We start from the raw sequence: 15,514 nt of genomic DNA on the forward strand, positions 1-15,514 counted from the left end.
CTTAACTACTAGGGTCGTAGGGACAACATTTCCTGTGGTGTGTCTCGGGCAAGTACAGCCTGGTGGCGCCCAACCCTCTCCAGGACAACAAATGTTTCCACCCGGTCTTGAATACTTACACACTTTCTTAATATCTTGGGCTTGTTTAATTGCAAATAAAATGAGTATTTCAGGTATTTATACTTGTTTGAGAAAGTTTTATTAATATTTGGGGTCTTTTAAATTTGTACTCTTGTAATATTGAAATGTGCCCCTGCCTCGGTTTAGCCATGTTTGTATAATTTCTCCATAACTTTCATTTCCAACAAATAATTTATTCAGTCGTAATGACGTCATCATTCATTCACTTATTCAGTGATTATTTTTCTTTTATATTCTAGCCAGAAGTTGCATTGAAAATGCGGGCATCAACATATTGAACCAGTTTGAACAAAGACTCTTGCTCTGTAAATTTCCACTGCAGCTTTTTCTTTAGGTTTCGTTTTGACTTGAGGACTACCCTTCCACTATAACATGGATTGTCTGCCATTTTGAATTGTGAATTCCTTGTTTTGTAGCTCATTAGAGCCCAGAAGATATGTAATGGTTTTTTTTTTGTCAACTGTTTGCAAGCTTTTGAAAACACATCGGATCTTGATGAGACTAGTATGCGCTTCATTTTTTTCATTTTGAGCAATAGTTAAGCAGATTTCATTACTACGTAATATTAGATCCATGCCGTACTGTTCCTTCTGTGAGAGTAATTTTACCTACATGATTATAAGCATGTTACAAGCTAGCACTATGCACAAATCCTTTAATGAGGATTTAAGTTTTAAGTTTGTCAGTTTAAATTTTACTTATGGTCATTATGTTTTTATTTTTTCCTTTGACAGCAGAGAAAATCATTGGGACTTCTCTCCCCTCCATTCAGGACCCCATCATGGATTGTTCACTCTGCTAGCCTCTGGGAAGAGGTGCTGCAATAGTTTTGTCCCCCTGGCCATTAGACTGTTAAATGGTCAATCACACACAAAGTAAGTCTACACTGCTGCCAATCTGTACATCTGTTTGTCTGTTTTGTTTTTTTGCACTAGTTCTTTATACCTAGCCACTCCTTTGCACATATGTTCTCCTCTGCATCGTACTACAGTGTTATTGTTAATGTACAATGACTTGTTTACCTGACTGCCCATTTTGCACATCTGGTTAGCTGCTACTCTTGCACTCTTTGCACTACTGTATAATACTATACATAGCCATAATTATTTAGTATATTATTAGTACTTCAATACTCCAACCCAATACACCATTTTATTTATATCTGTACATTCAAGGAAACTGTGCGGGTCAGATATATTAACATTTCGTTCTGTATACACGTGTACTAGAATGACAATAAAGTATATCTGAATCTGAATCTGATCTGATACTTGTAATATTGGATATGATTACATTACATAAAGTGCATACTGTATATGTATGAAAATGCAAATGCCTTTACCAGACAGGCAAAAGACATAAAGTCATTGCCACAAAGTTGATGTGAATACGAACAAAACTTTCAAACATACAACATTTTGCAAACGAAATCGCCCTTTTGTTCCTTTGTGATTGTTCCAAAGAATAGGTTTGCCTGTGATTTTGGATCTCGTATCAATATCGTCATACCTGTGCCAAAAAAACAGCCTGAAAAGGGGATGGGCGTAGCCAGGCTGTACATGCCCAAGACAAACCACAGGAAATGTTGTCCCTAGTGCCTGAACTGTGATGAAAAAGAAAACCATTACTTCGTACAGTAAAATATACTCCAACAATTCAGTGGTCGAACACTGATCCCAAACGGATTATTTGTATCAAGCTATTGCTGTATTTGTGAGTGTGGTCGTACCTCCGTGCTGTGCCCTTCCCTGAGATTGTATGTTAGGTCATGTTGGATTTCCGTGAGGAACTTCTGAGCGTAGTCGGGGTAGAGGCAGAGAACCTCTCGGAGACCTTTGAGGCTGATATACTGCAAGTCACAGTAAGTCAGAGCCTTGACACAAGCGTTAGTCTTAATCACATCTTCCTGTGTCAGACAGTCTGAGCCAATCAGGTCACCACGTCCTAGAATGGAAAGAAAGAGACTTGGATAAAAATTGTACACCTTGGAATGGAGGAGGTGCAACAATTCTATTCTTTGCTGAGGAATTTGAAAGGATGACATTTTAAAAGGGATACGATGCTCATTGTTGCGCCTATTTTTTTCTCATTTTCCTGAGGTGGGAATTCATTGCTGTGCTGCTAAAGCAATTCATGTGTGTGCAGCTGTGTTTCTGAAAAACAGCAGTGGCATCAGTGTTTGTCATCTCGTAGCCAAAATAGAAATAAAAAAAGTGAACACTTCATTATTTGAACCTGCGAGATTGCTAATGCGAATGGCATTTTTGCCTCATGTTCGCAGTTGAAGTGACATGAAAACCCCGGTTACGATTACGTTCAAGCAATATTGGGATTGGAAATGGACAGTATTCGGATTATGTAAAGACGTACGCCACAAAAATGCGAATAAGGCAATTTATTCCTTTAATTTTCCGATTGCTCATGCAAGTATACTCATTCGAGTATTTGGATCTGCACACGCGCATCCGGGATATATTTTAATATCCGAAAGCACTTTGCAAATTGAAGTACAGAGACAAATGATGCACAAAAATATTAGCTTCCTGGTTGATTTTTCAGGGACATTTCCTTTTTTTATTCATACCATGATAGCAAAAAAGGCCACAAGTGTATCCATAAATGTATAGTGTAAATATATACTTTGGGCTAGTCACATACAAGCACAGCTTGTAAACCAGAACTAGGCACTCGGGTTCTTAAGGGACACATGTCCTGACAGATTTTTGATGTTTCTCTTCTATAATACAGGTAATTGAAGAAGAGAAACTTCTAAAATCATGCAGGATATTCAGCCCCTGAGAACCGAAGTGCCCAGGTCTGTTGTAAATACAAGAATCACACCAGTGTAGCTTTGAGCAAGAGCAAACAAGCATGGTACTTGGTTGAATAAGGTGAGTGACATCAATTAAATCATCCATTAATGTCAAAAGTTATAAGCGTATATTTGCATGATATTTGGATAATGACGTCATTTTAATTTTCGCAACAATGTGCTGGGTTATTGGTTTGTCTTTCGGCATGTAAACTCTCCAGGACTTTTTGAACAATTTTATAGGCTCAAGGTGTTGTTGCTGTCATGCACTTGGTGGAAAAATGTTAACATGTAACCTATGTTTTATGTTAACTATGTTTTGTGTATTTTTTACTCAATAGTAAAACTTTTGCACCCAGGTCATCCTGAAAGGGGGATTACCACTTGTGAGGCCCCTTCTTAAGGTTTCTTATTTTCCTCATGCTAAGGTTTTGAGTTTTTCTTTGCCCGCATCTTGGTTTAAGATCAGGCATAGTGTAATTGTAACCTGTGCAGACCTGTGAGACACTTTGTGATTAAGGGTGTAGGGATTTTTCTAGCTTTAATTTTGAAAAGTTAAAACATTTACTTCTTGGTGTTGCTTGTACTCCACCATAAAAATATTTGTTTCTCGAAAGGATGCTAGAAATTCCTACACTGATAAAAAAATGAATTACGTCATTACATTGAGTTCTTGGAGTTCTTATATGAATTCCATCTTTCCATTACCGCTTATCCTTAGTAGGGTCACAGGGGTGCTGGAGCCAATCCCAGCCATCTTCATGCAGTAAGCAGGGGACACCCTGAATGGTTGCCAGCCAGTCGCAGGGCACATGGAGACAGATAACTCACCCGCTCATTCCCACCTAGGGACAATTTGGACCGGCCAACTAACCTGACAGGCATGTTTTTGTAATGTGGGAGGAAATCGGAGTCCCCGAAGGAAACCCAAGCAAGCAAGCACGGGGAGAACATGCAAACTCCACAGAGGAAGAGTTGATCTCATGACTTCAGAACTGTGCCATTGATGCGCTAACCACTCATCCGCCGTGCTGTCCTATATATATATATATATTGAAATAGAACACAAAATTTATCAACACAGCGAATCAATGGTAGAAAAAAAGGTGTGGGTAAAGTGCTGGATATTATGGCAGTTTTCGGCTGCTAAAGCTCTGGAAGTCACTAACAAAAAAGAAAGTTTCCCACTATAATACTAATCGATTTGGGGAGTTTCCCTTGTACAGTACCAAAAAAAAAACAAAAACGCTCAGTTGCAAGAACCAGCAAACATGGGGTAAAATTTGAGACCGTCACCTGATTTGCCGTCACGGAAAGATTTGGTCTTGTGTTCCAGATGGTTGCAACATATGGCCTACGTGCTGATCTCTAGGCCACAGTGCAGGCCTGCTCAGCCAATTCTTTTTTTTTTTGGACCACTGACACTCGACCAGATCATTTCTCTTTGGGTGTGGTCTCAGATACCTGATCCCACCAGTATCAGATGACGTGTTTGAAATTGCTAAACTTGTTGGGAAGCCAAAGGAGTAAAAAAAGGAATGTGGTAGTCATTATTGTACTGAGCTTATTTGCTCTATGAGGGTTATGCAAAGAAATGTGACTTGACTTGATTTGACATGCATAAGATTCATTCAAAACACTCCAGATATCTAATATTCAATATCCAATCATTTTATTGACTGCCTGTAAACATAGACAGTGTGATTGCAGTGATGCAAAACTTGGCTGCAAAAGAGGCATGTTAATTGGCTAGAATACTGCATTTTTTGAGAAATTAGGCAAAATTAAAAGCCCTTTTTCATGTTTTGTATTCTAACATGACTTCAAAGTAACATTGTCTAAAACATGTACAGTGATACTTCGGTGCTAAAACGACTCTATATTTGTTCGAGTCAGTTTTCAAGTAATTTGCTGCGGTATTCAAACAAAAACCCAGACACAGCTGAATGCATGGCTGAGTTCGTTGCAATCTTGTTTACTCTTGCCTGGTCGGCTTGCATAAATTCGAAAGAGATATTCCGACAATAAACGTTGAAAATGTATTTTTATTTAATGTGTTTTATTGCCCTCATTTGCTAATAATATCGGGTTTCAAAAAGTTAGTAATAAGGGGAAGGAAAACTAAAACAGTGAGAACAACCAGATAAGGTAGGAAATGTTGGGAACGGTATAGAAGTGTCTGACATTGAATACCTGGCCAACAGTACAGGAAATGGTTTTATATTGTTTATATTCATATTTTGGGTATTAATGATTATTTGGGTACAAGATGTATTAAGATTTTGGGTATATGTGGTTTCTTATGTACACGTTTTATTAGTATTTTGGGTATTTGAGAATATGTACGAACATATCAAAATAAATAACGGTTCGGTACTCGAACATTTTGGTGTTTGAACACTAGTACAGTACTGAGGTATGGATGTATTCAGCTAAAAGTGCAGTTCAAGTTTGTTGTTTTTTTCCTATCACTCGCTACCCATGGTGCTGTCCAAGGTTCTGAACATCAAGTGATGATGTGCTGCAAAATATTTCCGTTACCCAAAATGGCGAGGACAGTGTTGTCCTTCAGCACTTCCATTGAGCCAGAACACACAAAGTAGATGGCTTGGAGGGCATCTCCCTGCCGGATAAGGAATTCCCCGGGAGCGCAGAAGGAAGTCTTAATAATGAGTGAGAGCGAGCGCAGGCAACCTCTGCTGGCTGACTCAAAGAGTGGCAGCTGCAGCAACTCCTTGTTCAAGTGCATGGCGATGTCGGCCCTTAGCTCGTCAGGGAAGTCCTTCAGCAGCTGTAGAGAGGGCATGAATAAAATATTATGGATGGGGTAAAATGGAAGCACACTAGAAATACTGTGGTGCATAATAGAATGAGTTGAATATTTTTTGTGAACATAATAAAAACATTAAACGTTTGACAAGATGATAATTTCAAGCTATTTTTCTTCCCAAACCACTGTAGACGTATTGCTATGATCATGGAACGCCTCCTTGAAGAAGTTTTCCCTCCTTTCTAACCTGTGCTCTGGCAGGCCCTGCTCAGAGCAATAGTCGACCAGAGATAATGGAGCACAGCCACAACTGTGCATTTCATTTTATGCGACCTACAAAAACCCGCTGACTGGCTACACCTGAATGCACAGCAAAAAAGAGGCCACTAGATTAGTCAAAAGTGGTTGATAACTTTGTCATTTTGAGCATTATTTTCTGAAAAAAAAAAAAAAACCTACGATGTTGCTTGTTTTCGGCATATTATTTCTTATTTTACTTACTCTTAAAAAAGAGGATAAAAGAAAAAAAAAAGAAAAAAAACAATTATACTTAAAATGAGCAAATTCTTTAGCCAAAAGGTTAAAATATTTTTTTCTGAAATTAGGAAATCTCTCAAGTATTTTTTATCACCAGGGAGAATAATTTCAGAAATAAAACTCTGATTAAGTTGCTCTCCTTTTCAGGATTTTTTTTGTATAATAAACATAAAATGATTATCGTATCAAAATGTTTAATGCAATTGTAGTTTTCCCCAAAATATAATTAAAAATGGAAAGTAGGCAAAAATTTGAGAGGTTTTGTTCCTGATCCTAAACTTAGATTCAACAATCGTACCTCACTGACGTCGATGCCATTGTTGACAGACCAAGTGGTCTGAAAACATTCCATCATGCGCTGCTCAAGGGCTTTGGGGAGCCGGTGCACTCTGATGAAGTCCTTAAGGTCCTTTGTGCGAGTGTGGTAAAGGGAGCGGCGGGAATACATCCTCTGGATGATGGCCGTCACGTTCCCGAACACCACTGCATGCATCAACGCTAAGGGGGAAGAAGAATTGAAATAGTACAATGAAACGGGTCCATGCACTATGAAAATACATTCTTACCCCACTGGCAGAATAAAATATTCTTATTTTCAATCCCATTTTGGAACAGTACACTAAACCATTTAGAATTGTTTTATAGTTTTTATCTCATGTTTGATCTTTATTTACACATTTCAATAATTAATGTTTAATAGGTACAAGTTGTATCAATATTTTGGGTATTTGTGGTTGTTTTGGGTGACGTTTTATTAAACCTTGATGTATTTCAGAATGTGTAGGAAGATTGAAAAACCCCATCACTACTACTCAAACAATTCAATGTCCTAACAACAATCCGGAACGCATCATGATCCATTACAGAAGTATTATTATACAAATCATTTATACTCATTTAATAGTTAAAGAGAGCATTTTTTTCTGCCAATGGTTTACTTCAATCTCTTGCTCCTTTGTGTTTTATACTTCGCTGCCTCAGTGAATTTGGGGTTTAAAATATTCTGCAATCCATTCTGATTGCTTTTGAGTGGGGGCCTGCAGAGTGCTTTTTTTGTAGGGCCTCGTGGCCCAAAAAGCTAACGGCACTCATTAGGTTGGAGTCCATCGTCCCTGATCCATATTGTTGCGTGTTAGGACCGGCAGGATAGATATTTTGTGAGGCCTGGTTACTCTTTTTTTGCCATTCCTGTATTTACGCCAAAAATACCGGCACTAGTTCGCCCATGATCCATTATGCCCAATCTAATATTGCTGTGAGCAAGAACCAATAAGAGGCACTTTTGCAAAGAGGTGCGCTGTTCTGGCCTGCCTGAAACAAAATGGTTTTGGCCGCAAACCATTGTCCCAAGATGACTATTGCTGAGAGCCGGGCAAATTTGTGTAATACATGTTTTTCTTTTTCCATCCATCCATCCATTGTCTTCCGCTTATCCGAGGTCAGGTCGCGGGGGCAGCCGCGTTAAAAGGGAAGCCCAGACGCCCCTATCCCCAGCCACCTCCTCCAGCTCATCCGACGGGACCCCGAGGCATTCCCAAGCCAGCCGAGAGACATAGTCTCTCCAACGTGTCCTGGGTCGCCCCCGGGACCTCCTGCCGGTGGGACATGCCTGGAACACCTCCCGAGGGAGGCGTCCAGGAGGCATCCCTATTAGATGACCGAGCCATCTCAACTGGCTCCTCTCAACGCGGAGAGGCAGTGGCTCTACACCAAGTTCCTCCCGGATAACTGAGCTTCTCACCTTATCTCTAAGGGAGAACCCAGCCACCCTGCGGAGGAAACTCATTTCGGCCACTTGTATCCTGGATCGTGTTCTTTCGGTCATGACCCAAAGTTCATGACCATAGGTGAGGGTAGGAACGCAAATCGACCGGTAGATCGAGAGCTTTGCCTTTCGGCTCAGCTCCCTCTTCACCACGACGTACCGGTACAGGGTTTGAATGACAGCAGATGCTGCACCGACCCGTCTGTCGATCTCCCGTTCCATCCCACCCTCACTCGTGAACAAGACCCCAAGATACTTGAACTCCTCCACTTGGTGCAAGAGGAGGCATACCACCCTTTTCCGACTGAGAACCATGGCCTCGGACTTGGAGGTGCTGATCCTCATCCCAGCCGCTTCACACTCCGCTGCGAATCGCTCCAGCGAGAGCTGAAGATCACGGCCTGAGGAAGCCAACAGCACCACGTCATCTGCAAAAAGCAGTGACGCAATGCTGAGGACCCCAAACCGGAATCCATCCCTGCCAAGGCTGCGCCTAGAAATTCTGTCCATAAAAGTTATGAACAGAATCAGTGACAAAGGGCAGCCCTGGCGGGAATAAATCCGACTTACTGCCGGCAATGCGGACCAGACTCTGGCACCAGGCATACAGGGACCGCACAGCCCGGATATGACTGTGCGGTACCCCATACTCCCAAAGCACCCCCCACAGGGCCTCCCGAGGAACACGGTCGAATGCCTTCTCCAAGTCCACAAAACACATGGACCGGACAGGCAAACTCCCATGCACCCTCAAAGACCCTGCAGAGTGTATAGAGCTGGTCCAGTGTTGCACGGCCAGGACGAAGACCACACTGTTCCTCCTGAATCCGAGATTCGACTTCCTGGCGGACCCTCCTCTCCAGTACCCCTGAATAGACCTTATCAGGGAGGCTGAGAAGTGTGATTCCCCTGTAGTTGGAACACACTCTCCGGTCCCCCTTCTTAAAGGCGGGAACCACCACCACAGTCCTCCAGTCCAGAGGCACTGTCCCCGATGTCCACACGATGTTGCAGAGGCGTGTCAACCATGACACGCCCACAACATCAAGAGCCCTAATGAACTCCGGGCGGATCTCATCGACCCCGGGGGCCCTGCCACCGAGGAGTTTTTTGACCAACTTCAACCCCAGTGATACGAGAGCCCAACCCAGAGTCCTCAGGCTCTGCTTCCCCAGAGGAAGACGTGTCGGTGGGATTGAGGAGGTCTTTGAAGTACTCCGCCCACCGATTCACAACGTCCCGGGTCGAGGTCAGCAGCGCTCCATCGGCACTATACACAGTGTCGATGGCACACCGCTTCCCCCCCTAAGACGCCGGATGGTGGACCAGAATTTCCTCGAAGCCGTTCGGAAGTCGGCTTCCATGGACTCGCCAAACTCCTCCCATGCCCGAGTTTTTGCCTCGGCAACCGCCGAAGCCGCATTCCGCTTGGCCAGCCGATACCTGCCAGCTGCTTCCAGAGTCCCAGAGGCCAGGAAGGCCCGATAAGACTCTATTTGGTGCATAAGCACAAACAACAGCCAGGACCTGTCCCCCCACCCGAAGGCGGACGGAGGCTACCCTCTCGTCTACTGGGGTGAACCCCAACGTACAGGCGCAGAGCCGTGGAGCAACTAATATGCCCACACCGGCTCTGCGCCTCTCACCACGGGCAACTCCAGAGTGGAAGAGAGTCCAACCCCTCTCGAGAGGACTGGTACCAGAGCCCAAGCCGTGCGTGGAGGTGAGTCCGACTATATCTAGTCGGAATTTCTCTACCTCACGCACTAACTCAGGCTCCTTCCCTGCCAGAGAGTTAACGTTTCATGTACCAAAAGCCAATTTCTGTAGCCGGGGATCGTTGCTCCAAGGACCCCTCCCATGGCCACTACCCAGCTCTCTACGCACCCGACCCCTTTGGTGGTGAGCTCATGGGAAGAGGGTCCCACGCCGACCCTTCGGGCTGTGCCCGGCCGGCACCCGTGGGTAAAGGTCCGGCCACCAGGCGTTCGCCAGCGGACCCCACCTCCAGGCCTGGCTCCAGAAGGGTCCGGGCGAGGGAAAATTGAGGACCAACGTTTTGTTTCATCATAAGGTGTTTTATACATATATATTTTTTTTTCTTTTTTCTGTTCTTTATTTCTAAAATGTTTTGCACCAGTGCAGCCACAATACATTATCCCCTATTTCTGCGAGCAGGGTCTGGCAGAGGACAAGTTATGAATGGCGAAAGACTTACATCATATATACATTTGTGTGTACGTTTATTTCAAGGTAGTTAAAGTGACAATTTTAATTTTAAGTGTGCATTAAGCGCTCACTTATCATCAACAATCTGCATGGAAAGTACAATATGTCAACCCATTTTGTAACAATGACAATAAACGTATATTCAATTCTATTCTATTCTATTCTATTCTATTCTATTCTATTCTCATAATAAACTCGCATTTTTTCCGTGGATAGCATATCAATATGTGTTACTTATGTGTTTTTATGTTTAATAACTATTTGAATGGGTTTTTGGGGACCAGGGATATGTGTTTCTTAGCTATTTGGGGTTAACTTGAATCCTTTTGGGAGGTTGTAAACAGACCAGTTAACTTTCAATAATTTGGTATCGGGAAAATTCACTTCCTACACATGCAATAAGAGCTGTGAGCACAATCTTGGAACCAATTAAGCTCGTTTGAATAGGTACACGTTTTACTTTTAAACATTTTGAAGGTGTGTGTACCTCCGATCAGCATGGTGCAGATGGAAAAAATCTTTTCGCAGTCGGTGTTGGCTGATACATTTCCGAAGCCAACACTGGTCAGACTGCTTAAAGCAAAGTAGAGCGATGTCACGTAGGAGCTCCGGACGGACGGACCGCCGGTCAGCGCCGTGCCCAAGGCTCCTGGGGCCTTAACTCGGGACCTGCTGCCATTCCACAGGGCCCCGCCCAACCAAGTCCCGGTCGATGCTTCCAGCCCAGACCTGTTCCAGTGGCTGGAGTTAATCAGTTCTGCTTTCACGCTGGCTGGAGGCGAACCGGGACCCCCAAGTAGGGAGGTCAGCGGAGCCAAGAAGTATGGCGTGCCCAAGCGTTTGGCGAGCTCATGAAGCCAACCTGTTGGGGGCAGAAGGGTAAAAGATCCATTTATTTTCATGCTGAGACGATAGATTCACTGTCGACAGACTGAGTGTGCTCTTTTAATGGCCCCATTGGAGCTTCTAATTTACTGTTTGACTGTGTTAAATTTTTCATATTTTACCCGGGGCTTACGTGCCTGACTCGTTTCTATTGTGTCCGGTGCAGCATGTTTTCTCACAAGGTCATCTTTTGTCATTAGTCATGGTCCCTTTACTTCCCCAGTTATCTCTTGTTGTGTAATTAATCTGGATGGATTTACTCCTTTTTCAACGGCTGTGATGAATTGTTTGTGTTGTGCTGCCTTTTTAAATTAGCTTATGAATGATTAATGAGGTCAACATGGCTTGAACTAATGTTCTGGGTTTAAAGTTTGCAATTGTGTGACTGAGTTAATGTATCCTTGAGCAAGATACAGAACAGTTCCCTTTTCCCTGCCGGATAAGGAATTCCATGTCCAAAGGCTGGCCCAGTGGCCAATCTCAGCCAGTAATGACTTTTCTACTGGACCTCGGCTTCTATCATAAGGTTAATATGTGGCCCACTAGTAATGTTGACCGCAGTGAAAAAATAAATTAGTATAAAAAAAAACCCCACACAATTTCACCAGATGATAGCATTAGCCCTGTGACCACCTTGCTCTTGGCTAACTGTGAGAATTTTAGCTCACTCCATTTCCGACATGGTGACCGTAAATAAAATAAGTTGACAGTAAGGTTCCGCCACTTTCAGGACAAGTGGAAATTGGAGTATTTTTTCATCAAAATCTGAAACAACTGAGTCTGCTTAATTTGTCAAGAGACTGTGGCTGTTTTCAAAGAATATAATATCAATGGGCCCTACCAGATGAAACTTACTGACTACCAAAGGCTAACTAGAAAACAATGCTGTGAAAATGTTAAGCAACTGGAAGCTGTTTTAACGGCACAGCACCCCTTTTGACAATACCCTGCAAGTCAAACAAAAATGCTACACAGGCGAGCTCATTGTTTATTATCTGTTCTGCACGATGTGTGACAAAAACACAATACAGTGTGAGACGGATCACTAAAACCCATTTTCTCACCTAAAAAGGCTCTGTCTTTAACTACATAAAGCTGATATTTAGGATATTTAGAATTGAGATGCTGTAATAAAACTACAAACCACGTCTGGTGATAAACTTTATTTTCTGATATTTCGTTTTTTTTATTGCAGAAGTGGCATTGCACTTGCTTGTATAAAGGCAGCACTAAGAAATTGGGTCCTTACAATACATGGAATTGAATCTTAATAGAAAATTTGGCACACATTACTCCAACACATAACAGTTGTCGGAGATTAAAATCTTGTGCTGAGCAAAAAAGTCACAAACCAATGTCCCAAGAAGCTGGACTGTTGCTTTCAATTTCGCTGCGGCCGATGAAGTACCAAATGCATGCCATCCAGTGACCCAGTAGGGCAAAGGTGGACATGAGCAGGGTGAGGACCACAGCGCTGTACTGGGAGTAACGGTCCAGTTTTTGCAGGAGTCTCAGAAGGCGCAGGAGGCGTACAGTCTTCAATAGGTGCACCCCAAAGTTCTAGTGTATACACAGAAAGTATATGAAAAAAAATCCCCCAACAATGTAATAAAATTTGAATAATTTAAGTGAATATTGTAATCCGTCATTTATCAGGGTTAAAGGGGACACGAATTCCCCACCATATGTGAAAATCTGTGCAGTAGCCCCTCTTCCCCCACTTTAACGCAATCTGTCAGCACCCGCTCACAGCAGTAGTCAAAAGAGTTAAGGGGTAGCTTCCATACGGGTGTGTTTCATATTAGGCTGAAATAATGGTAAAAAGAGCTGCTATGCATTACACAAATTTGATCTTTTTTTCCCAACTCTCAGCAATAGATAACAGTGGATATTGGATCATGGTCAAAACAGTGCAGTTCATTATAGGCAGGCCACAATGGCAAACTTCAGTGGCCTGAATCCCAAAATAATGCGGTTGGCTAGCTCTTGCGTTCAGCAATAGTTGAACGAGGATAGTGGATTGTGGACAAAACAGTGCAGTTCAGAAGGGAACGCCTTCCAACAAAAAGCTTTCAGCCTTTCCCTTTTTGCAGCAATATGAGTTTGGGGATAAGGGATCACACCTGCACAAGGTGAAAATACAGGAATGCCAATAAAGGACCTACCAGGCCCGACAATAGTGCGCTCTGCTGGTAAGGAACATGCACTCTGTGATAATAAATTGGGGCCGCACGAGTGCAGTTCACTTTTTGATGCTCGGCCCACACTCAGAGCAATATCCGATTATGGATAATGGATTTCAGAATATTTTTCAACCTGCGATGCATTAAGGCTGTGAAGTACGAAGCACGAAGTATTGAGGGATTACTATGTTCAATGAAAATTGTTACGAATGATCAAATACTGGTAAATGTTTCTATTGTTTAATATTGTTCTAATCAATCTTTACCAGGCAACACACAAGGAGAACCTATTTCCATTTACACAAAAACATATAACTTTTTGTTTACCAGGGCCATGTTTTAGAACTCATTAGTCAGTATATGAGTAGATTTAGGAAAAGGTATTCTATTTCAGACAAAATAAGAAGGTATAATAGGTAGGTGAGTATATAATAGGTGAGTGCTGATGCCAGGTCTCGTATTAATGCCAATACCGTAACTGATACCAGTTCTAACAGTCCTTGGTGGCTTTTTTTACACATAAGAACGAGAAAAAAATAAAAATAAATTGCTATTAAAATCTGAAAAATTTACCAAATGATCTTTACAATGTTTCTGTTTTTTGAGTGCTTGGACATATTCCAAATAATAGTCTTGAGTTACAAATAATTGAAAGAAAATGTCAGACTCACCACGCTGATATTGAAAGCATAGAGCAAGTCAAAGGGCAAAGCGGCGATCAGATCCACGAAAAGCCAGGATGTCACGTAATGGATGCAAATGGAGCGGGCGTCGTATACTACCTGACCAGAAGTGCTGACATACGTTGTTCGGAAATTTAGGACAATATCTGAAACATACACGAAGCCAACATGCTGATTAAAAAAGTATTCATGAGAAAATAAATAAAATCCTGCCGCAGACATACAGAGTCATCAACACAGCACAGATAATCATCAGCTGGTTTCCGCTTTGTCTGAAAGACATTGCCGATTACATAATTAAGGACTCCCCTCACTCCAGCCACCAACTCTTTGATCTTCTGTCCTCTGCCAGACGTGACAAATATCTTAAAGGGACAGTCTGTATATTTCACCGCTAGACGATGCTTTATGATTTAGTACCACAGAAAATGAGTGCTAAAAAACACAAGAAGGATTAAAAACTACAGTGACTCACCATTTTAGTTCTAATTTTTTGCACAACCTTTTTGATCTTTGTGGGTACCCGTAGCAGCAAGATAGTTGGCATTTATGTCAGCTCACTTAAAGGGATATTGTGAATTATTACGCGCCACCTACCGGTAAATAATTATTTGAATAATAAACAAAAATCATGAACTATAATATGAACATGATTTTTTTTTTCTAAATACTCATAGGTCAAGAAATTTATTTTTATTTGACATAATGTGAGCATTACCCAGGGCAGTGTTTTTCAACCCTTTTTGAACCAAGGTACACTTATTTATAACAAAAGTTCCGAGGCACGCCGTCCGTCGAAAATGTTTGAAAATGAAGTTATGTCAAATTCTTCACTCTACTACTTCATAAGCAGATAATTAGCACACAAAAAGAAGAAAACAATACTTAAAATAAAAAAGAATGATGTTCTTTATTTATGTTTTTATTTTTACAGTGCAATTTTAAACCGCTTTGTTAAACAAATTAAGTTATTTAATATACTGTTCTTCCTCATGAGCAGATAATTAGTATATAAATTATATAGAAATCTACTGCCACCTACTGATATGGATGACTATTACAGTTCCCCGTCTGAAGATAGCAAAAAATCTGAATAATGGCTGGATTTTTTGGGAAAGATAAAATATGGCAAAATCCAGCGGCACACAAGACAAGGTCTCAAGGCACACCAGTGTGCCCCGGCACACAGGTTTAAAAACACTGACCTAGGGAACTGACACACTGTACGTGTCTGCCTTCTTGCTGCTATGGGCCCCCCATAAAACCCTAAACCTTGTGAAAGATTGAGCAAGCGAAAAAGAAAAATGGTGTGTTTTGGTCACTTTGAAACTCATTACTTAGTAATCTTCTTTGTCCTTTTTAGCATCTATTTTCGGTTTGCACGACACAATAGAGCGGTATCTCAACTCATCTCATTTACTACACCGCTTATCCTCAGTAGGGTCGCAGGGGTGCTGGAGCAGCAATCATCGGCAAGTGGCCAGGGGACACCCTGAACTGGTTGCCAGC

At 42.0% G+C, this 15,514-nt stretch overlaps 1 protein-coding gene across 5 annotated transcripts in view; it reads right to left on the reverse strand.

Moving 5' to 3' along the window:
• The window catches only part of LOC148369678 (voltage-gated delayed rectifier potassium channel KCNH8-like), a 40,936-nt gene that overhangs the window by 12,024 nt on the left and 13,398 nt on the right, over nt 1–15,514 (reverse strand). For all 5 annotated transcript variants that reach the window (XM_088331792.1, XM_088331791.1, XM_088331790.1 and 2 more), the window contains exons 6-11: nt 13,994–14,151; nt 12,492–12,699; nt 10,742–11,116; nt 6,559–6,758; nt 5,495–5,744; nt 1,871–2,085 (exon numbers count right to left, since the gene is read on the reverse strand). In XM_088331792.1, coding sequence (XP_088187918.1) covers nt 1,871–2,085; nt 5,495–5,744; nt 6,559–6,758; nt 10,742–11,116; nt 12,492–12,699; nt 13,994–14,151 — 1,406 coding nt within the window. The remainder of the gene's footprint in view (nt 1–1,870; nt 2,086–5,494; nt 5,745–6,558; nt 6,759–10,741; nt 11,117–12,491; nt 12,700–13,993; nt 14,152–15,514) is intronic.

This window comes from Urocampus carinirostris, chromosome 3, assembly GCF_059441175.1.
Source record: "Urocampus carinirostris isolate Australia breed hairy pipefish chromosome 3, RoL_Ucar_1.0, whole genome shotgun sequence".
NCBI classification, from domain to species: domain Eukaryota; kingdom Metazoa; phylum Chordata; class Actinopteri; order Syngnathiformes; family Syngnathidae; genus Urocampus; species Urocampus carinirostris.